The sequence below is a fragment of the Alternaria ventricosa genome (assembly GCF_023758065.1).
Source record: "Alternaria ventricosa strain BMP 2768 chromosome Unknown scaffold_6, whole genome shotgun sequence".
Taxonomy (NCBI): domain Eukaryota; kingdom Fungi; phylum Ascomycota; class Dothideomycetes; order Pleosporales; family Pleosporaceae; genus Alternaria; species Alternaria ventricosa.
The window spans coordinates 271,176-293,587 of record NW_026055686.1 but is presented as its reverse complement, the minus strand read 5'-3'; the positions used below and the strand labels follow the sequence as shown (position 1 = coordinate 293,587).

The window sequence follows — 22,412 nt, the reverse complement described above, 5'->3', positions numbered from 1 at the left end:
CATGTATAGACCTTCGGCAAAAGGCGGTGCATTTGATATAGAATCTTGAGCGGTCGATTTAGGGTTTTAGATAGAGCAGACACCTGGCAATGAATGTCTTCAACTGATGTATGGACCGCGTACCGTTTATTGCGACTATTTCTGCTCCAACATGACCATTCTGGTGCCAACGACATCCTACATGATGGAACAGCGCATCAGGTGCATTCTCGATGAAATGCACATTGGAAGGCTGGACAACCGCACCAATTGCCGCGGGGTTGGCGACGAGCTATCAGGGCCAGCGAGACGCTGTGAGACTTCTGATTGCGGCGGATGATGAGCAAGGTAGATAGCGCCTAAGTTGATGAGCATCAACGACCAAGGCCACTGGCTTTGAGGAGGTTGAGCGCACTCTCGAAGGCTTTGACTACATTGATGTCTGCGGCATATTAGTAAACAAGCATGAGATGGAGTAAAGGCCAGCATACAATGATTCCGCTTTTGCTCCAATTCCGCTTCCTCGTGCTGAACATATGTCGAGCGAGTGCGAAGCCTGAGGCACGTTGTTAGTAGGTCACGCGACTTGTAGAAGGCATGTTTACCTCGCGTATGTCCGCTCCGTCTCATGCTCATTCCCTGACGAGGCCCAGATGCGGAAGTACTAACAACTTCATCAGTAACTCGGGCAGAAGTAGCGAAGAGGCAGCTGTACATTCATGAGATTGTCCCACTCTTGCATTAGTAGGTCTTCTTCGTTGTGGCATGTCTTCATGGCATCGTGGTACCGCGCCTCTAGGTCCTCCCAATCAAAATCGACAATCTTTTCTGCAGGATCGCTCTCTTCATCTTCTGACTGTTGTTCAGCGGCCGCATCTGCCTCGTCGTCGACCTCGTCTTTCGTGCGCTGTGCTGAAGATGGCCGCTCTGTCTCATCTGAATGCATGCGTCTCATTGGCGGTCGTACAGTCTGAGCCTCTTGACTGGGTGGCGGCTCCGATTTGGCAGCCGGGGCAGTATCCATTGCGGTGGTATTTGTTAACTGGGTCAGTAGTGGAGGAGAAGAGGGGTATGTCGACGAGACGTGAGAGGGGAGGGATGATTCGGGTTCGTGGTCGGGAGTCCTGCTCATTTGCGATGCCTTTGGTCAGTGCTGTAGGTAAGTAGAGTGATCGCGAGCGCGTCTCATCGTCATCAGGAGGATATTCGACGCGAAATGTCAGTTCTATGAGATCAAATGCAGAACTCGAAAAGGTAGATTGAGGTTCACTCACGTATACCACGTGCGTTAGCGCGATCCGAATTGGTCAGTCGCGGCATGACGTTGGAAGGAGCGTCTGACTCGCGAAATCGCGCCTCTGCCTGAGTACCGCCTCCATCACACAACCTCTTCAACCACCAGCCTCTGGATGCCTTGCTTATGCTTCACGACAGAGGAGAGCGCTAACACTCACGGAGCCTAGACATTCACCGGAAACCCCACTGACGGATCCCATGGCTACATAGGCACTCGCCAACCGCCTCGACGAATCGCTCCCACCATGGTCTCGCTGCACCTTCCAGACCTACCACTCCACGGCATTTCTGCAGGCGACATCACATAACATAACCTCTACTCATCATGGAGTGCGACATTTGCGGGAGAGACGGCAGCCTGAGCCAACCTCTCCACTGCATGACCTGCGCGCGCTCATACCTCGAACAGCCCCGCATCCAACTCGCAAAGACGCTGATAGACCGCGATGCCGTCGCGAAACACGTCACAGCTATCATAAACGGCTCGGAAGACAAGGCCATCCAGCATGTTTCTCTCACCGACTCGAAAGGCGGGCTCTTGGTCGACAGGCAAGAGTGTACGAACAATCTAAACTGGGAGCGGACGAAAGCAGAAACGGCAGAGATACAGGACCGACTAGGCATGATATCAGAGCATGCCGACCAGCTCCGACGGCAGATGGAGGATACCAGGAAGCAGCTTGAAGCGAAGCGAGCGGCGAACGCGCAACGCAAGTCAGACCTCTCGTCCGCCACATACGGCATCGAATCGCGGCGGGCGAACGAGTTGGACAAGGTGCAGCAGAGGGTCAAGCGGTCGGACTACAACGCAGACAAGATGCACCACGATACCATAGATCTGCGCATGCAGCTATGCACGACTGCTGCGAGGCTCGCGGGACTCAAGATGCAGCGCCGAAAGACAAGGGACGGCGGTGTTAAAGAAGTCTACAATATCGGGCCCGGCACGCGTTTGCGGATATACGATCTTCGAGATCTGAATGGTATGTCTAGGCTATACCTCTCGAGGTGATGTGCTAACTTTGAAACAGATGTGACGCCTGATGGCCTATCTGCGTCACTGGCTGCCGTGGCCCAGCTCGTCGTTCGAGTCGCTGCTTACCTGGGCATCCGTCTCCCAGCCGAAATCACACTCCCCCATGCCGATTACCCTCAACCTACAATCTTCAGTCCAGCATCCTCTTACCAGGGCAAGAAAGTACCTTTCCCTGGCTCGACACCCTCACATTCTTCCAGCGCCAGTCCGGAAGCGTCCCGAACGCTTGAGACGCGTATCCATCTTCCGAAGCCGCGTGCGTTATTCGTCGACCGCCCTTTGAGTCACCTCTGCGCCGAAGATCCTCCTGCATACTCGTCCTTTATTGAAGGCGTGTCTCTGCTTGCGTACAATGTGGCTTGGCTGTGTCGAACACAGGGCATGAAAGACAGCTTTAAGCAGTGGGAGGATACTTGTTCGATCGGTCGCAATCTGTTCCGACTACTGATCACGCAAGAAACATACAATCCCCAACGCCTCGAGAATCCATTGGACAAAGATATCACCACTTCCAGGTCTTCCAGATCGATTCTCCGCAAGTCACCTGTAGGCTTTGGGCAGCTTTCTCACGCTACTTCACATGCCTTCCTAGGCATGGCCGAGAACGCACAGTACATCAGCGGATGGGGCTTGTCGCCAACTAAGATTATCGACGAGCTGAGGGGATATCTGCTGGCTGAGCAGCAGGCGCAAGAATGGGACGTGTTGAACCAGAAAGAATGGGAAGACATGGAGAACTTGATCGCGGAAGACCCTATTCTTGTTGGTGAGAAACGGCGAGGTAACACCGGCCTCGACGATGGACGTAGCTACCTCACGTCGACTACGAGGAACGGAAAGTCTTCACCATCACAGACGGGACATGTCTCTCATAGCGAGCAGGCAGCGCGAAAGAAAGGCATAAGTGGATATGTGAAGCTTAAGAGCCGGCCAGAGGAGGATGCATACTAAGCATCACCATTATACCCCCAAGATACCCATAGACGTTTGCGCCCTTCATATGTAGACCTCTCTCCACTTCAATCAGATTACGATGTAAATCACTTGCCATTGAGCGCCAACGTTAAATTGTGCTTACGTATCCAAAAACTCTATGAAGCATCTCGCCCGAACAACCTGCTGGACTTGGTAGCACTCGCAGCGCGATGTGTAATCGAAAAGCTGCCAAGGCCGTCACAAGGCGGGTCGGAGAATACTATGACACCATCTCCGCCTGCTCACGAAACCAACGCGCGCTTTGGGCCGAGCTGTGTATGCCACGGTTTGAGCAAACGCCGCCTGATTAATCTGCTGCTGAGAAATGTCAGACGTCCAACGCGACCTGTTGGGTATAAGATGGCAGGAGCCATGGAGATGGTTCTCCCTTGCTTTCCATCTCCACTTTGACAGGAAATTCTGCAAGAAAGAATTATTCTGCATTCGCGCCATCACGGTCAACCGCACATGCACCACCGATAGAAAGCGCGCTAGGATTTGTCGCTAGAACAATAATTTACCTATAGGCGTCAACACCTCGGAGGGCCTGAAATTTAGAAAGAAGTTTGTCCTCTCGCTGCATTTCGAGGTTCAAGTTCCTTCGTACCACCGCGTCAACTCCGCCCGCCGTTCAAAGAGTACTCAGAAGATCAAGATGACGCTCCCCGACCACCCTATCGACACCCCGCCACGCGCGCCGTCACCAGTCCACGGATTCGGCACGCTCGCCGTGCATGCCGGAAGCCCTCATGACCCCGTCACCGGAGCTGTCATCGAAGCCGTAAGCATTGCACGCGCAAAGTCTCACAGACCCATGGCTAACCCAATCAGATTTCTCTGTCGACAACATTCGCGCAAACCGCCGTTGGAAAGCCCATAGGCGAGTATGAGTACTCGCGCTCCTCGAACCCAAACCGGTACGCATGCGCAACACCACCCACAGGTCTAATACTAATGCGCCTGCAGAGACAACTTTGAAAAGGCGGTCGCAGCCCTTGAACACGCCCGCTATGCGCTCGCATTCTCGTCCGGTTCCGCCACCACAGCCAACATCCTGCAATCGCTCGCCGCAGGCTCACACGTCGTGTCCGTCTCAGATGTCTACGGCGGAACGCACCGCTACTTCACCAAGGTAGCCCTCACACACGATGTCAAAGTCACCTTCAGCCCGAGCATCGAGATCGACATCGCCGAGCTTATCCGCCCCAACACAAAGCTCATCTGGATTGAGTCGCCGTCGAACCCTACGCTGACACTGGTGGACATCCGCAAGATCTCCACGATTGCGCATCAACATGGCATCATGGTGGTTGTCGACAACACCTTCATGAGCCCGTATGTCCAGAACCCGCTGGACCACGGCGCGGATATCGTGGTGCACTCCGTCACAAAGTACATCAACGGCCACTCTGACGTCGTCATGGGCGCTGCGGCCTTCAACTCCGATGAGCTATACGAGCGTCTGTCTTTCCTCCAGAACGCCATTGGTGCCGTTCCCTCGGCCTTCGACTGCTGGCTCGCACACCGCGGTCTCAAGACGCTGCATCTCCGCGCCAGGGAAGCGACCAAGAACGCTACGGGCGTCGCGAAGGCTCTCGAGGCCTCGTCACACGTCGTTTCCGTCAACTACCCCGGTCTCCCCTCCCACCCACAACACCATATTGCGCTGAAGCAGCACCGTGACGGAATGGGTGGCGGCATGCTTTCCTTCCGTATTCAGGGCGGTCACGCAGCTGCAGAGCGCTTCTGTCAAGCGACCAAGATCTTCACACTGGCTGAGTCGCTGGGTGGAGTCGAGTCGCTCGTCGAGGTACCCAGCGCCATGACGCACGGCGGTATCCCCAAGGAGCAGCGCGAGGCGGCGGGTGTCTTCGACGATCTCGTCCGCATCAGCTGTGGTGTTGAGGATGAGGCGGATCTTGTTGCTGATGTCAAACGTGCGCTTGAGGAGGCGGTTGTTGGTCCTAAGATCACGAACGGAAAGGCTTCCAACAACGCTGCGCCGGCTGCTCAGTAGATCTTACTCTGAGTGCCATGAGTGTGTACCGGGTGGAGAAAAGTAGCTTTTATGAGCACATATGGATAGATGGCGTTTTTGTTCGGTATGGGCTTATGACCCTTATGAAGGATATGATATCAGAGATACTCTCAATTGAAAAGTGTTGTGTCGTAGTAAGACACCGAATTATCGAGGTTGTCTAGCTTTGTGCATCTGTACTTTCCAAATGCGAATTGCACAAGCTGTGATTGGTTTGTCGTCCGCCCATGGTTACCACAGAACCAGGGTAAGGGAACCAAAGTATGGCTGCGGCCAAATGGTGAGTCAAAGGAGAGTATATTTTGTAATTGATGTCCATCTCTATTGTTTGCACGACAGTCAATCCCAGCTCAGCCGAAGTGACCCTAACAGCAAGAATCAGTACTCTCAAAGCCATGTTTCCTCCCCCAATCTCACTTGAAGAAGTGCGCTGCCTGTTCCAGCAGCTTTTGGCACGCAACCACGACAACCCCAATTCTCACGCACACCCCGTATTCATTTCCTTCGATATCGCACACGGAAACCCCAAGCGCTTCAGCGCTATCGACGCATCCACACTCGACACGAGGAGTCTCACAACTTCACACTTCTCAACACCGATGCACCATACTCACCCGCCCCTCCACACAGAGACTTTCGACTTCCGGTACGGCCGAGTAGGCGTGAATAGAAAGCAATTGCAGGCCTTGTTCCATGGCCAAGTGCACCAAGTGCGATGGAGCGAGCGCGCTGCCGTCCTCAACCACATCTTTTCTCACTGCGCCAATGGAGACAAGGAGCCGTGCTGTAATGCGCGCAAGCTACCTCTGTATGACTTATCGAAAGTCAATGACTCAAACGAACAGCGACTGCCGATTATCCTTGTTGGCCACGACATCCCTTCGGATCTTCTCTCGTTGAACAAGGCGGGTATCAGCATAACTGACATAGCCACCGTGACCGCGATCATCGACACGCAGAAGCTTGCTCGCGAGATGTACAAGCCTGACGATCCTGGATGGAATGTATCGCTCCGAACGCTATGTCGCCTGGTCGGTATGATACCTACAAGGTTGCACGATTGCGGGAACGATGCTGCGTGGACGCTACTTGTGCTTTTCAGTCTCGCTGCGAAGCTGATTAGCGAGGATGACGAAGGGAGAGAAATCCTAGAGGAGGTTGTAAGAGAAGGTACACGCGATAGTAAGACGAGGAAGCAAAGGGACAAGGGAAGTAGAGTGAGGAATAAAGAAGATCAGGTGGACTGGGCAGACAATCTCGTTGTTGAAGTCCCTTGAGTTGCACTGCGCAGCAAGCTCATTGTACAATTCGTCTATACTGTTGCTGCGCGTGGGTGTGGTGTTTTCGTCTTGGGTCACCTCTCTAAAGCTGAGTTGTTTGGGTCCGTTGAACGTGGCTTCCCCATGAGCACGACCTGAACGGACCGGAAGTGGACATGAGGAACGGCAAGAACGCGGCTCGCGCGACGGAAGTGGAGGCGAAGGCGTGGATGCCAAGGGGGCGTATTGACGTATTAGCCGCTAGCATTGTTGCACGGTCGTTTGATAGGCCGCCTTCCGCCTTCAGCAAGGTACCTTGCATTCACTCTATCGATCCTCAATGTAACCTAAATCTTCCACTTATATTTTTTCCACTTCTCGACTGTCTCCTTCTGGTCTACAACTACATCGACGCACCTTCGCCCCCAATTCCTCAGCCACCTATCTACCGTCTCTGCTTGGCGTCCGCATGCTGGTCGCCTTACTCCTCGCTGCTTGCGCGGGAGCCGTCAACGCAGCCTCCGGCATGCTAGAGGTGGACCTCGTCTTTCCTCGCAACGAGACCTACGCCGCGACGCAAATTTTTCCAGTCATCGTCGCCATCCAGAACCCCGACCTAGGGCGATTCTTGAATCCTACGCTAGACGTGACGGTCACGAACGTGGAAACACAAGCTAGCAGAGACCTGTTCTACCACCTAAGATGGGCGAACTTCTCCGGCAGTGAGCCTTATCAGGAGGTCAAGATCCTTTCGAACTTCACCGAAGAGGGCGTGTGGGCGCTTCGCTTGGACGTGGGCTGGAACAGTTGCACCGAGGACTCGCTTGCATTCCTCGGAGGTGGTCTCGCAGCCAACCGCACGAGTCGCTCCACATTCTTCACCATCAAGAGTTCCGCACCAGAATTAGATCTCGTAGCCGCCACAACGAACCGAGATTGCACCGACAATGAAGCAGTTGCCATCAACGTCGACGCCACCCTGGCGGTCCCTGATTTTATCACCTGGGAGGATTATGACGGAAAGACTTGTGCGTCTATGGCAGCCACTACACCGGCCCCAACTCCCTGCAACGTCAAGATTGATGCGGCTGCTGCTTCGAACATCTCTGCATCCATGACCTCGCTCCATTGCCAGGCGACTCGAAAGCCTGGAAATTCTTGTCCAACTGACGAGAAGAGCACTGCACAGCGACTAATTGGTGGAGGTACGGCAGCATTGGTGGCCGCATTTGGTGCATTTGGCTACATGATGGTGTGAAGATCTTCACAGTTACATAGTACACACTCACTCGGTGGCTGATCGATTGACTTGCACTCCTATTTTAAGTGGGGACATCATCACGGATGGAAAGCTTATCCTTGGCGCAGAGTCCAAGGACGTCCATGGTAGCGACAGATTTCCTAACCCTATGAGCGAGAATGATCTCCGTGCCAATTTCCAGACTCCGTACTTGGCTTCGCTATCCCAAACCTTTGGAGCGTTTCTAAGGCCTAACCCTTCATCATCGACTCCGGTGACGGTTGTGATGGCGACAACATCGACGATACCATGAAGGCTACTGGAACGTGCTTCGAGGGCAAGATGTACTATATTGCCAGTTCTGACGGCGATGCTAGAGTATGCAAGTGTGAGCCCCAGGAGAAGGGCCCTTGCCAGACTACATGCAGAGTCCAGAAGTTTTCCGCACCCAAGGGCCTCGATTCTTTGAACGGGAAAGACGCATTCGGTGGTATTACCAAGGAGGATCTCATCAAGGGCTCTGTCAGGATCTGGACCTCGAACTCCTCTTGACCTCTATGACCTCCAGACCCATTCTACCAGTCGCCTCCCTTAGATAAACTCCAATGACATCGAGATTTATTGGCGTTGAGCGGAACGCGTAAGGGTAGAGGGATACCTTTTGCAGCGAGGTCAGCGTATCGAGGTGCAATCGCGGGCTGTCGCTCTTATGATGCTCGGCACGCATCTCAATCTCTTCCATAAGCTGTCCCGTCATATCGATAGACTTGACCGCGCTGAGTTGCTCCGCAGTGAGACTCCTAGTGAATTCGATGAGCGAGGTGTCAAGGTCGAATTGGAATGTGTTGAGCGCGAAATACATCATCGGGGCCTCGCTGTGGACTTGACGACATGTGCATAGAAGCGCTTGCTTTCCCCGTGTGTTGTCTCTAGGGCCAAAGTTTCCGAACTCATCGCTCAGAGCGGGTATATCGACGTATACGGGGCGGTGATCGTGCAGAACGAACTTGTAGATCCGGTTTCGAAGCTCTGCTGGGAGTTGAAGGAGGGGCGAGTTCTCTTGGTTGAGTTGGGTGCTAGTATGGAGTTAGCTATGATCGAGAAATGGCAATCGGAGAAAACTTACATGCTATCGTAGTCCGACATATTGTTGGTGATACTCTCGGCGACGGCTAGCCTTGAGACTGATCTCTGGGCTTATTTGTAAACCCTTGAGTTCAGCGGGAAGGTATCCTCCACTTGTCGAGGCCTTCTGTACACTTACCGAGCGAGCGATCTCGAATGATGGAGTCAACTCCTGCGTACCGCAACCGTACACTACAAGGTGAGAATTAGAGATAACGAGATCTTTAAGGAGCTTTACTGGTTCCTAGCGGTGGCAATGGGGATATGAATAGCGGGGGAGGGTACTGGGGGACTTGACTCATTGACCAAAAAGAAGTGCTCCGTGCACAGGCAAAACACCTATTCACTGAAATGTCATTCATCGATATAAGATAACATATTCACTAGCCTGGGAAGAATGCGAGTCAAGGGACTGCTCCTCCTGGCCGACCCCTAGAATTACCAGACGCGGGACCGAAGGACAATGCCTAGACTTTGTTCCCATGATCGAAAAGTATCTTCAGCAGGGGCTTGTCAGCGCCGCACTATCTACATTTTGATCAGAGTCTAAGAAACTATTTGTAGAACAGCAACGCGATTTAAAGGGGTAGGTACAGCGTCGAGATGATCACATCAAGTCATGGTCATTTAAGGTAGGTTCATCAAACTTTTGTAGTGCCTCTACTAACGCTAGTATGAGATCGCACTCTGAAATCACTTTTTGACTTGAAACCCGCATCATAACCATGCAACCTGGACGTTCCCATCTTCCAGTTGCGGTGATCTCCACATGCTCAGCCACGTACTTGTTATTCTGCTCCACGAACCTGGCCGCTGTGACACCCAGCCTCCATCCCATTTTCCCAACTCTCCAGGTCTGCCATATCGCCACGTGGATACTTCATGCTCTTCAAGTCGACAGTTTTCTCTTCTTCGTTCTCAAGGCCAACACGTTCGTCCTTCCCGTTTTCTGGGCAATCCCATCGTCCATCTGCAAGGCCACCGTCCCCATCTTTCCCTTCTCTTTCTTGATCTCTTCGGCAGCGAGACGTTGCTGCAAGACCTCCACCTTGACTTCAGATTGTTGCAACTCTATCGCCAGTCGCTCGCGCTTCCGCCGGTCAATCCTCCATAGAACGTCCTTCATGGCAGAAGCACCGGACTCCGTCGCTTTGAGCGCCTCCCTCCGCTCATCTATTGTGTATTCGTCGAATCCCGGCATTAAGTGTCCATCATGGCTCGTCTTGAGCTTCTTCTTGACTGGCAGCCGCATGCTCTCAGTGTGAACAGGGCGACGCTTCAATTCCGGATTGAGGTTCCTCCACGCCTCCAGCTCTTGTTTTGTGATGTGCGGAGCCTGTTTCAAATTGCCCTGCTGGTCGTAGTTCCATGTGTAAATGGCAAAACGCCGCTCGGGTTTCGGTACGAGACGTTGGATGATCTGGTCTGCTCCCTCTTCGAGCATTTGAACTTGTGACCGGGCAGTAAGAGCTCTTACACAGGTCGAATGAGCTCGTATTGAAGTGGCTCTATCATTGGCCTGTGCCCATGTTAAGGGGTTTGTATGATCATGAAAGCAGTAGTCATATCTGTCTTCTGCTAAGATGACTGTGTTTAGGTCCGGGAGCTCGGAGAAGTCGGGTATGTACTCCTCAGACTCTGTTGAAGGGGTCGACATGGTAGGCGCGGGGGCTGGATTGCCGGTAGGTGTTGTTAAGAATGGATCCATGGATCAGATTTGGTTTGGAGGCGAGAAGGGAGGATGGTTGATCACCGTTAGGTATTGCTTGGAGAGGATTAAGTTCAGATTGGTAGTAGGAAGATGAATCTAGGATGTAGGAGTATCGATGGGCGACTTTTATACAAGAGACTAGCAGCCGTAGAAGGGCTCGGGTGAGATTCGCGTGGGTGAGAGAGCGAACCTGGGGGGACTGTGGATCTGGCCTCCCCCAGGGTCTCGCGGTCACTCACAATCTTCCTTTCGCAACTGCCCCACTACTACCGTCATGTAGTCACTTGACATTCTTCTCTAACCACTCTTCCCACTGCTCCGCCGTCCACGAACTGCTAATCTCATTGTTCACAACCCCATCAAACACAACCGTAGGAGTGACATGCACACCCGCCAGTCGATTCGCTTTCACCTGCACTTTAACATCATCCGTAACCCCGTTTCCTGAGTTCAGTGCCCCATCCTCGCCAGGCTTGTCGCTTATCTCCAACAATCCATAAACCTTGCCTTCATCGACACCCACAGACCCGGCGATCTTGGCCAGTCGCTTGTACGTCGCGTTCCTCGTTTCGTTGACCAGACTTACGTCGAAGAAGTCTTTCTGCTCGGCAAATAGTTTCTGTGAGAAGTCCCAGAATTTGGAACTGTCGACCTTTTGTACGGCGTAGGCGGCTTCGTGGACGAGGGTGGAGGACGGGTGCCAGGGTTGGATTTGTTGCCGGAAGATGGTTACGACGCGGTCGGAGTATTTCTCGAGAAGTGTCTTGCGGAGAGGGGTCTCGTAGATTGTTTTGAACATCTTGGCCGAGAAGGGGCATACGTAGTCGAGGTCTGGGATCTGATTGTTAGTCTGGTGGACGGCTTGGGACGGACCGGGAAGTTGTGGTCCGGCAGTTGAGGATGAAGTACTTACAGAGCTCGAGAGTGTGGATGGCTTTAGGTTGGATAGCACTGGAGGCGAGCTTTTGGCCAGCAAATTTGGGTGCGAGAGCCATGGCGGTGGTAGATCTAGGGCTGTGCTGGGGGTCCGGTGAAGATGTGGATGCTCAATTGAGATGGAGCTGCGATGGTGCTAGATGTATACTGTAGGTGAACAGATAGCAGGGCGATTGAAAGCTACGGAGGATTTTAAGATGTAGTCAGATCACGCAATGTTGAGCTGTATGATGGACTTCGGAGCTCTGGATATGACGAAAGCGGGGCTGGATGTCACGCATGCGAGGACACGGGCCGCTGGCAGCCATCTCTAGTAGCGCCGACTCGACGGCAGGAAATAAGCAGTTTACATCCAGATGTTTCTGTGTTTCTTCATAATCTAATAATGCAGCTGTTGTATCGCACATGTTGTCTGGGTGAAGATGAAGCGCGGTCAGGGATAGCTCGCCTCTCCCCCACCACGCTCCACAACAGCTGTCGCGCCAACTCCGCTCACTCCCGAGCCTCGAGCTTCATGCAACACCGCGTCATAAGCCGCGTCCAGTAGGCGCTATAACTTAGACATCCACAGTCCTTATCCACACATCACCGGAGTGATCGCCCATCATCCAGAGATGCCCGAACCTACCTCAACAGACGACGACCTCCTTGCCCGCCTCAATGCACTCAAGACATCCTCCGTCAGCCTGGATACCAACTATAGCGCTTCGATAGCGCCTAGGAATCCTCCCAAACCCACCGATGACCTCGCCGCTCGCTTCGCACGTCTTGGTAGCGCGTCTCCCTCGAGCTCGCCACAGCCGTCGCGTACAACGTCCACGAATGATGCCGGCGCACCGGTTGCAGCACCAGGGGCACCGAGCTACCTGGAAGGGATAGCCCAAGGCGTAGGAGGCTCGAATGTAGAGTTTAACGAGGAAGATGAAAAGAGCCTAGAAGAGCTACTGGGTGAGCTAAACGGCGCCGTCGGCGATCGGAAGGATTGGGATGTGTCCAGGGAAGAACAACAAGATGTTGGAAAGCTGTTGAAAGACATGCGCAAGATACTCCCGGAAGTGGTGAATAATAGGGCACAAGGGCTGCAGAGTGGGCGTACAAAATCTGAGCAGCCATCGAAGGAGGAGTTGACGGACTGGGAGAGCATTGAAATCAGTGTTGGAAGTGGGGAGGTCGGTAGAGCCAGGGAAGACACAGAGAGTGCAGATGAGGAAGATGAAGACGGCAAGAAGAGAACCGAGGACGACGAGGCAGACGATGTGATTGCGAGGGTCATGGCAGAACTGGAGATTAGCAAAAAATACGATCCGCCTTCTCCTCCCTCAGAAAACGACAGGTCAGAATCAGGAGACCAGAAAGATACATCAACGGCAGATACCACAGACAGCGGTTTCACACTGCCTTCCGCACCGAATACCCTCCCCGAAGACGACTTTGCCAGCAGTCAAGCAATCGAGGACGCTTTTACAGCACGCCTGGCCGCTCTAGCAGCACCTTCACCATCACAAACAGATTCTCTCGGCCTTCCTTCCGCCCCATCGTTCGCACCCAGGAATAAGCCGCCGGTGTCTACCAATCTACAAAAGCAGGTCGATGACGAGATCGACACATGGTGTATCATCTGTCAAGACGATGCGACACTGAAATGCCTGGGCTGTGACGGTGATTTATATTGCCAGAATTGTTGGATGGAAGGGCACCGAGGGGAGTCTGCTGGGTTCGAGGAGAAGAGACATAAAGCCGTCTTGTATAAAAAGAAGAAAAAACAACAGGCCGCAGCTTGAAGGTCTCAAATTGGACTCGCAATATACTTTGCTTGTGCGATTAAAGATGGCACCCAAGACAGGCACGGGTGGCACTGCGTAGTGTCTTAAAGTCGACAATGCGAAAACGGGAATACGCGATGGGTTGTGTCCGAAGAATTCTGGACACTAGCACTCGCTCTTGAAGACACATGGAGCCTCTGGTCCGCGCCGAAGAAGAGTGGAAAGGTTTCCTCGAGCATGACGCGAAGAGCTCCTTATACATCCCGCGGGAATGGGCGAACGGGCTTCGCCTTTAAGAAGCTTCAGTCCCCTCGGCGCATGCATCGCGGTACCGGGAATGGAGCACATGGTAGTACGATACCTGAAAGCATGACGCTGTGCCACTTCGAATACTCTGCCACTCGGTCTTCTCGGAGCTAGCAATGAGACGCTCTTCCGAATATACCCCAACCCGGCCTACGGGGGTACATCTCGCGAAGACAGGTCAGCTATTCATTCTGACTCGAATGAAGCGCCATGTTCCAAGCCAATCAACATTAATGGCATTCTACAAAGAACATTTAGGGTAGGAGTATACCTTAGCTTAGTGATTGTCTAGTTATTAAGGTTTCGAGTATGTATACTGCAAACCACATCTCGATTCACTATCATCTACCCAGTTCTTGGATTCACTGGAGATTGGAAGGAGCGACGCTGTCTGGTCGTACCTTCCAGGTTCGTTCTCCAGGGCTCTCCCCTCCACTCAAACAACACTAGCGGGCGTTAGTCTGTGCCACCACCTCCCTCAGTCAGAATCAATACATTGACCACATCTCCTCCACCGCACTATCTCTATTACGAGACCTCGACTTGCTCAACACCTTTACCGGTTTTCTCCATCTTCTCGCTACTACAAAGGAAACTCAAAACGTTGTAATGGTCAAACCTGAAAGTCGGGGCTCCGACATGTAACACAGCACCGTCTTGTCTGTCTGTCTGCCAGCTGACCGACCCCTCCAGTACTTCGCGCAACGCCGACTCGTCACCCCTTCTGCGTCTTCCAGCTGAGCTACGGAACCAAATCTACGGGTGCGGAGACCCTTGCCCATCGCAATACAAACGAGTTATGCTAACGTCTCGTGCTTTCTTTAGATACGTACTAAGCGGTCGTGTTTACAGAGTCCAGGGCGATGGTCGCGTCAACGGACATCCGCTCAGTCTACTACTCGCTTGCAGTCAAACCTACCATGAGACTGCCAAGTCAGCATATATCGCACTGAACGTCTTCTCTTTCAACACTCTCCTCGAGTTTCAGACGTTCAAAATGCGACTTTCGCCCTCACAGCTCGACGAAATCGAGACCGTACAGCTCAACGCATGGGAACATACTCTGCCTTGGTACTCGAGTGGGAAGTCTCAAATCATCTGTGGTTCTCTTTATCTGCGCGGGCTGCGCGGATTACGAACTGTTTATGTTGAGGAGCCACTGATATCAAATAAACAGCAGTGTGATGAGTTTCGAGCGCTTGTGAGAACACTCAGGAATTATTTGGACCGTACGACTAAAACCGTGGTGATAGTACCTAGGAAGCTATGACTGTCCAGGCCCGAGTAAAGCAAATCATGGCCGTCGATGATGGGGATGGGAAGAAGAAGTTGGATGTAGTTGGGTTACTGAGTTAGCATGTTTGGATAGTGAAATAGACTGATCTCGTTGCACATGTCTTGATGATGCTGTCTCAAGGCGCGGACACTTGCTCGTCACTTCAGCGTGGCTTCCGGATTTTAGCTCGGGAAACACCGTGAGCGGCACCTGGGCACCTGGGCACCTGGGGTAGGTGAGCGAGCGATCTGCTTGAGGCTAGCGTAATAGACCCTGGCCGTCCCTTAGTAGTCCTGGCTATGTGAATAACCTTGTGCTCCCCACATCTTTCCCCGTGCTATACTACTTCGACACTCTGAGTAGCCGACAACGACGGATATGGAACGCACAGCCGACGCACGCTTGCTCATGTAAGTACCGAAACACTGCACCGCAGGTGTGTAAGAGCCATTCACCATGCCAAGCTAACATCAACAGATACATGCGCAACACTGCCGAGTCCCCACTTTTACGCCTACCCGGAGAAATCAGAAACCACATCTACGAACACGTCCTCGGCGAACGCACGTACGCCCTCTGGGTACATTCCTTCAAAGCCACATACACGCATCGAAATGATCTCGCTCTCCTGCGCGTCTGCCGCAAGGTCTACGACGAAGCAAAGCTCCTTCCCTTTTCGCTCAACACATTCTGCTTCCCCCATTTTCTCAAGTCATACCACACTCTCATGCTCGGGCTTGATGCGACGGAACGTCATATCATCCGCACGGTCCGCATAACGTTCTATTTAAGAGAAGCTGAGAGCCTCGTTGCGGATCTGCATGAGTGCAGGCTCGATTCCTTGTCGCAAGTCTTTCCTGCAGTGCGGTCTGTACATCTCCATGTGGGCTGCGGGGATTTCGATCCGACGAGATTGGAACAGGCAGTGATGAGTGTTGGAAAGCGGGTACAGAGCGGTCTGAACGAGGGTGTCGAACTGGAAATCACTCGTGCTAAATATTGATAAGAGCATTGTGGTGGAAAGCATCATCGGTCATGCTCAGGAGCACGTTATCCAGGAATCGCAAAGAAGGGTTCTTTTTGCGTCATGACGCCGTCTTGATACTGACTATGCATTGGAGTCGGATGGTAACCAAAGGCTACCCCAACTCCGTCTTCACAGCTTTCGAGACTGAACTGTTTTCTATAGTGCAAGGGGCATGGGTGTTAGCTTCCACGCATGCTGACAATTGACTGATTCAAGAAGAGACCCCAGTTCCGAAGCACAGCCATATCCATACTGCGCAACCTAAACTACTGAACACCCCCACCTTCATTTCACGGCATGCCTAACCACACCCTCAGCGACCCATTTCCCCTCAAACTTCTCTTCCAGCACTCTCAGCTTACTGAAGAAAACATCGTCATCCACGTACGCCCCCTTCAGCCACCGCTCACCCTTTGTAGCATCGAAAGCCTTCCTAGCATGCAACACCCGCCTATTATCAAAGATGACACACTCCCCCTCATTCAACCTATACTCATACAAATTCTCCTCCGCACTAAGCAGCTTCTCGTACGCATGCGAAGCAGCAATGAAGGAGCGAAGGGACGTCGAGTTGCCGCTGCCAATTCGCGCTTCGAACGGGCCCTGGAAAGGTGGAGACCAGTTTATGCGGCGGATGGCGACCTTGGCGGGGTCGCTGTAATTAGGGTAGGCGAAGGTCTCAATCACTGGCCGGGTGAAGTGGTAATGGTAGGTGGGATGGTGGTAGTGGTAGGTCACGGGAAATGTACACAACGTTCTGAAGTGGCCCTCGGATTGCCGCCGGAGTTGATGTGCTGCAGCGAAGGAGTCTGAGAAGAAAGATTCGCCACCTGGTGTGCGGGCTCGGAGAGAGTGCAAGAGTTGCAGATGCGGGGGGTTGGATGTGTATAGCAAGTCCATGTGGAGACCGAGGTAGTCGGGCGTGTAGGCTATGTTTTCGGCTTTGGGTTTTGAGCGGACGTCCCATGTTCGGCCATAGAAAGTGTCTTTGAGGGTACCGATACGGGAGGCAAGGGCTACGACGGATTCCTCGGATTCGGGCACGTTTTTGATGAAGAGGAGGCCGTAGCGGTTCAGATGGGTGAGGGCTTCGAAGAGGGTTTCGTCTTTGGACATGTAGGTGTCGTAGTCGAGCCATTTGTTGTCTTTCACGATCCTGTTCTTGTCCCAGAACACTCTGTCATCGTGTCGCACTCCGCCACGTAGCTCAATCTCTGTGTTGAATGCGCGGCGTAGCCAGTCGATGGAATGCCGTGTGCGGTGCTCCGGACCGAAGCCTTTGACGTCTGTCTTCCATTGAAGCTCGATAGAGACTCCCTTCTCTTCATCAACTACTGTCTTGCAGCTACCTTCTAGATCTTCGGGTATATCTGACGTCTGGAAGCGCTTGTTTTTGCTGTCAGGGTCCATGCATTGCGTACACGTGCAGCTGTCACGAAGGAACGCAGCGTCGAAGATCTTGGGCTCTCCATCGATGTTCACAGCGATCCTCTTCGCTGGGCTACCGTCAAGCTGGCCGATGTTGGATTCATCATGAACGAGAAGTTCCTGCTCTTTCGATTGTCTCAGCTCTTGCTCCTGTTGCTGCTGCAGCTGTTCCTGGCGTTTGGTTGGCCGAAAAGGGCCATGTGTAGCGGGGCTCCAATCAGCATGCTCGGCCGGCTTAGGTGATCGCCAGAACGAGTTGAAGAAGAAACACCGTCTCTGAACAGCAAGCGTAGTCCTGCGAGAAGTGGCGACTTGCGATCTCAGACTCCGTAGCGGTATTCTGGTGGTGATGGTGAAAGACATGGTCGGCCGCAGCTGTTGGCAGTGACGGGACACGGCGGGGTTCCTTGCTTTTCAACGCCAGGGAGCGAGCGTGGTGGAAACAATCAACCCGTAAACCGAGGTCTCTACTACCCTTTGCCCGGCACGTTTGCAATCACAGGTGTCCTACCGAGTATCGGCGGTGGGTAGCTAATAAGGCGCGCGAAAATAGCACGTGTCCCAATCGACGCGCTGGGCGCATGTCTGAGGGTGTCGCACAGCTGAAGCATGAGGTAGGAGCTTGTCTATCTTCACTGTTTACCGACACAATATGCTGGCAGAGGCAGGGCTAATATGACTGACAGGGCTCCCAGCGACAGGTTGTCGTCGCAGGTGCGGTGGCAGGCCTGGTGTCGCGGTACGTTCAATCCCCCATGTTCGCGCACATGGCTGACACTGCGACAGCTTCGTGATAGCTCCCCTCGACGTCATAAAGATCCGTCTGCAACTCCAAATCCACTCGCTCTCCGACCCGTTCAGCGTTCGCAATGTCCAAGGGCCCGTCTACAAAGGAACATTGGGCACCCTCAAACAGATTCTTCGCGAAGAGGGTGTCACGGGGCTATGGAAGGGCAACATACCGGCGGAGCTCATGTACTTGACGTACGGTAGCGCCCAGTTCTCTGCCTACACGTACATATCGCATTGGCTAGAGACGATTCCGCCGCCATATACGCTTCCTAGCTCAGTCGCCAATTTCCTCAGCGGAGCCAGCGCGGGTGCTGCTGCGACGACGGCGACATACCCGCTCGATCTTCTTCGCACGCGGTTCGCTGCGCAAGGCAAAGATCGCGTCTATACCTCCATCATCGCGTCTGTCAAGCACATCGCGCAGCATGAAGGACCCAGGGGCTTCTTTCGCGGCCTCGGCGCAGGCGTGAGCCAGATTGTGCCGTACATGGGCCTCTTCTTCGCTAGCTACGAAAGCTTGAAGCCCATAACCGCCTCTTCTCCCGTACCACTGCCACTCGGAAGCTCAGATGCCGTCGCCGGTGTCATCGCGAGCGTTCTCTCCAAGACAGCCGTCTACCCGCTCGATACCACGCGCAAGCGACTACAAGTCCAAGGGCCGATGCGCGAGCGATACGTTCATCGGAACATACCGACATATACCGGCGTCATCAGCACTATTGCGCATATATGGAAGCATGAAGGTAGACGAGGCATGTACCGTGGGTTGACGGTCAGTCTTCTGAAAGCTGCGCCGGCCAGCGCTGTTACAATGTGGACATACGAGCGGGCCATGGGCCTCATGCTCGCTTTTGACGAAAAGCACAAAGACGACTAAACGTCGGGGTTCTAATATGCATAGGTCGGCGTTGAGATACCAAATACTCCTTCTTCATAGACTCCAGTTCTCATATCAAGATATATTACAACTCAACCTCTTCGCGGGACTAGGTCAGATTCCCAAACTCTCCCTCTCTGCCCGTCCACGTTACTTTCATCATCGGCTGCTCTAGGAAATCCTCGACACCCCTCTTCGTCGTCGCTTCGCCACACCCTCTCCGTCGCAATGTCTGCTGTAATATAAAGGCCAGATCTATGTTGTTTACGGCTAACTCCAATGTCTCGCCTTTGGAACCTGGTATCACAAACTCTAGATATAGTCGTGGGGCGTCGCGGGCGGTTAGGTAGAATGGTGTCCATAACGGTCCCGGTGGTGGACGCTGAAGTAGCTGTGGGCGAGCGTGAGAGACATCTCTAGCGACGGATGGATCATGGAGAGGTGGCGAGGGATTGGTCTGAAAGCTTGAATGGATGACACGCCTAGTATCGAAGTCGGGATACTCGGTACGTAACTTTTCTTCCAACTTGGCGAGTTCTTCTTGCATCTTGATGTTTTGGTTACTGAGTAGCCAGTTCGTATGGCCTAGTTCCTCTACCTTTTCTTGGTTCTCACGGACGAGAGCCTCGAGAGCTGCTAGACGCGCGTCTGTGGACATTTCAATTTAGGGTGTTCTGACGAGCCAGGTGGTGTATATCAGAGGAATGACGGAGATTATAGCGGTACAGGTTTTGGATCATGCATTTGGGATCTATTTATCACCTACGATAGTATGAGGGATTCAAGGAGTCAGAGTAGGGATTTGAACTACTGGTACGTGATTCATGGGAGGATCTAGTCTATGTCCGATCATCCAAGTTACAAATTGAAATTGTAGTGTGAAGATGGCTTCGCAGGTTTGGAATGTTCTCTTCCTGGAAGGACTAGCAAACCTTCGATGTTGGAAACGAATTAATATAAAAGTCCCGCGGCGATATCTGCTACTGACGCATGAACAACGACTCCACAAAACGCTACGTATTTAACCCCTACCTAGGCAGTCTCTTGCCATTACTCCGAATGCGGACTGTGTTATAGTAAATCAAAACGCACACATAAATTTCCCCACTGTCGCATCAAGCCTACCCCCAGCAACGAGTCCGCATTGAACCCAACAACGAACAATACTTGAGTCAACAAAACTGCGAAGCGACAATCTACATCACGTCAAATCAAGGCTGGATCTGTAAGGACTGCGGGGCTGTGAATTACCATAATGAATGGCATTGCGAGGAGTGCACTCAATTCTAGGAATGAGTATCAAGGAAGCGGATATTGGAACGTCTTACGCGGTTCAAAACGACAGAAACAATCATCTTCCACATTCAATTATACGGTGCGACTAAAGTGATGAAAAGCAGAGAACTCAGACACTCTACTTCGTACCGCGGCATGCTGTATCGCTATATCTTCAGACTTGAAAAAAAGGGGTGATTAAGGAAAGCATAAAGGAAGTGTTGGTCCCAATCACCACAATAGAGCTGCCGAATACTTCCTCGCTGATAAAGGTTACTCAGCACAAAGACGGCCATTGCAATCGATGCCGGATGTATGCATAAGCTACCTAACCTTGGAATAATCTCAGAAGCTAACCACTATAGGAAGCAAGGCAATATGTGATTATGCCAAGAATCATCTAGGCATCTAACAACCACCATGATGCCACTTCACACAACCTCGGGAACTTGGCAACCCATCATTACCGACTATCCAAACCCCCAACGTACATAACCAAAATTACCCGCGAAAAGAACCTTAGGCTCCAGTGCGATGACCAAAAGAATGTGGCGACGCGGCTCTCACGGCATCAACCCCCGCTAGCCTACCCTTTTGGAACCCGTGCCGCACCTAAGTAGGTCCTTGCCCCTGGCGAGCTACATCCAATCCTGTCCCAAACTTGGACTATTGTACCCGACCGCACGTCTATCGTTCTATCAGGTATAGAGCTTTGTTCAGGTTTGTTCCTAGCATCCGTTGATCCTTCCAATACCTAGTACAAATGTCGTTCCCCTGGGCGAGTTTCGTCCTTTGTACTGTGGCTTCTCAACTTTGCTGAATTACTTAACGGGCTTTTGCTACGATTTCTTCTTCAATTTCATTTTCCCGGCAGCCTTCCGGTCGTTCCTCGCCCCCAGAATGCGGGTTTTTAATTGCATCACCTGGTTGTTCGTTTCCTTGCTTGGAGCTGTTGATGCGGCTGCCAGCGATACCTCAGGCGTTGTGGAAGTGGACCTAGTCTTTCCACGCAACGACACATACGCGCCAGGGCCCTATTTCCCCATCGTCTTTGCCGTTCAACACCCACACCTTGCCTCATTACTCAGAATGCAGATTAAGTTCCAAGTCCACAACGCAACCAATGGATCCATCATCGATCAAGGCAGCTTCAGCGACGCTTACAACAACGAATATCTCAACTGGACAGATACGTCCAACAACGGCCCGGAGTACTTGTACCGCCACTACGAGGGACTCAACACCGAAGGCAAATGGATCTTATTCTGGACCGTGTACTGGGATAACTGTACCTATGATGACTACGCGAGAGAAAGAAGCCTGTCTGGCCATGTGGAGAGCTTGCCGCTTATTTTTACTACCAAGAAGGCTGCGCAGGATGTCAATCTTGTTGATGCCACAAATGACCAGAGTTGCCCTGGGGATCAGGGGATGGCTTTCAACATCACGGGCACTAAGAGGATTACGGGAGGTGACTACGGCCGTGGTGAGCAGTGTGCAGTCTTGGACAATTCAACCGTGACCCCGACTCCTTGCCAGGTCAAGATTGACGCTGCAAGCGCGACAAGTATGGCGGTGGCCTTGACGGCAAGTCTCTGCTCTGATCAGTACCAGATGCTGGTTGAGGCTGGACGATTTCCGACACCACAAGTTAGTTGCCCTGTAGATGAGAGTGCCGCCCAGCAACTCCTCGTCGGGGGTCTAGCATGCCTAATGGCTGCGATAGGGGCTCTGGGCTATCTCCTCTTGTAAAGAAATTACGTGTTAAGATGCGGGCATAACGCGATGTAATAACACCGTATATATATACTCGTTATACAAGCATACTGCCCAACCACCTCATACTCACTTCAAGTATCTATACACAACGACCAGAAAGCAAGCTTCAAAAAATGAAAATAGAATTCGCAATCCTACTAAACCACACAAAAAACTTGGATATAGATGGGAACGAAGAGTCGAGTCGGGTTATCATATCCGTAACAAACGCCGCCAGCGCCCATCTCGGAGAGAGAGAGAGAGAGAGGAGGGGGAGGGAAAGAGAAGAAACCCCCCCCCTCCTCTCTCTCTCTC

At 52.5% G+C, this 22,412-nt stretch overlaps 10 protein-coding genes across 10 annotated transcripts; 6 read left to right on the top strand and 4 right to left on the bottom strand.

Moving 5' to 3' along the window:
* Positions 1–353: 353 nt before the first annotated feature.
* J4E93_004177 (uncharacterized protein) lies at positions 354–1,003 on the bottom strand (the record flags this gene model as incomplete). The annotated part of the gene is made up of 3 exons (XM_049342106.1): positions 354–421; positions 471–507; positions 695–1,003. 3 exons carry the CDS (start codon positions 1,001–1,003, stop codon positions 354–356), a joined length of 414 nt encoding a protein of 137 aa, XP_049200258.1.
* Positions 1,004–1,600: 597 nt separating this feature from the next.
* Positions 1,601–3,262, top strand: J4E93_004176 (uncharacterized protein; the record flags this gene model as incomplete). Its single annotated transcript, XM_049342105.1, has 2 exons — positions 1,601–2,258; positions 2,307–3,262. 2 exons carry the CDS (start codon positions 1,601–1,603, stop codon positions 3,260–3,262), a joined length of 1,614 nt encoding a protein of 537 aa, XP_049200257.1.
* Positions 3,263–3,941: 679 nt separating this feature from the next.
* On the top strand, positions 3,942–5,303 carry CYS3 (cystathionine gamma-lyase cys3; the record flags this gene model as incomplete). The annotated part of the gene is made up of 3 exons (XM_049342104.1): positions 3,942–4,067; positions 4,118–4,203; positions 4,253–5,303. 3 exons carry the CDS (start codon positions 3,942–3,944, stop codon positions 5,301–5,303), a joined length of 1,263 nt encoding a protein of 420 aa, XP_049200256.1.
* Positions 5,304–7,052: 1,749 nt separating this feature from the next.
* On the top strand, positions 7,053–7,841 carry J4E93_004174 (uncharacterized protein; the record flags this gene model as incomplete). The annotated part of the gene is made up of 1 exon (XM_049342103.1): positions 7,053–7,841. The coding sequence occupies one exon, from the start codon at positions 7,053–7,055 to the stop codon at positions 7,839–7,841; it is 789 nt and encodes a 262-aa protein (XP_049200255.1).
* A 505-nt stretch (positions 7,842–8,346) lies between these two features.
* On the bottom strand, positions 8,347–8,969 carry J4E93_004173 (uncharacterized protein; the record flags this gene model as incomplete). Its single annotated transcript, XM_049342102.1, has 2 exons — positions 8,347–8,899; positions 8,950–8,969. The coding sequence occupies 2 exons, from the start codon at positions 8,967–8,969 to the stop codon at positions 8,347–8,349; spliced, it is 573 nt and encodes a 190-aa protein (XP_049200254.1).
* An 868-nt stretch (positions 8,970–9,837) lies between these two features.
* Positions 9,838–10,467, bottom strand: J4E93_004172 (uncharacterized protein; the record flags this gene model as incomplete). The annotated part of the gene is made up of 1 exon (XM_049342101.1): positions 9,838–10,467. A coding segment is annotated over one exon (630 nt), but the record flags the coding sequence as incomplete, so codon positions are not given.
* Positions 10,468–12,209: 1,742 nt separating this feature from the next.
* Positions 12,210–13,376, top strand: J4E93_004171 (uncharacterized protein; the record flags this gene model as incomplete). The annotated part of the gene is made up of 1 exon (XM_049342100.1): positions 12,210–13,376. One exon carries the CDS (start codon positions 12,210–12,212, stop codon positions 13,374–13,376), a length of 1,167 nt encoding a protein of 388 aa, XP_049200252.1.
* Positions 13,377–16,252: 2,876 nt separating this feature from the next.
* Positions 16,253–17,758, bottom strand: J4E93_004170 (uncharacterized protein; the record flags this gene model as incomplete). Its single annotated transcript, XM_049342099.1, has 1 exon — positions 16,253–17,758. One exon carries the CDS (start codon positions 17,756–17,758, stop codon positions 16,253–16,255), a length of 1,506 nt encoding a protein of 501 aa, XP_049200251.1.
* Positions 17,759–17,976: 218 nt separating this feature from the next.
* On the top strand, positions 17,977–19,064 carry TPC1 (mitochondrial thiamine pyrophosphate transporter; the record flags this gene model as incomplete). The annotated part of the gene is made up of 3 exons (XM_049342098.1): positions 17,977–18,009; positions 18,082–18,134; positions 18,182–19,064. 3 exons carry the CDS (start codon positions 17,977–17,979, stop codon positions 19,062–19,064), a joined length of 969 nt encoding a protein of 322 aa, XP_049200250.1.
* Positions 19,065–21,428: 2,364 nt separating this feature from the next.
* J4E93_004168 (uncharacterized protein) lies at positions 21,429–22,091 on the top strand (the record flags this gene model as incomplete). Its single annotated transcript, XM_049342097.1, has 1 exon — positions 21,429–22,091. The coding sequence occupies one exon, from the start codon at positions 21,429–21,431 to the stop codon at positions 22,089–22,091; it is 663 nt and encodes a 220-aa protein (XP_049200249.1).
* Positions 22,092–22,412: the final 321 nt, after the last annotated feature.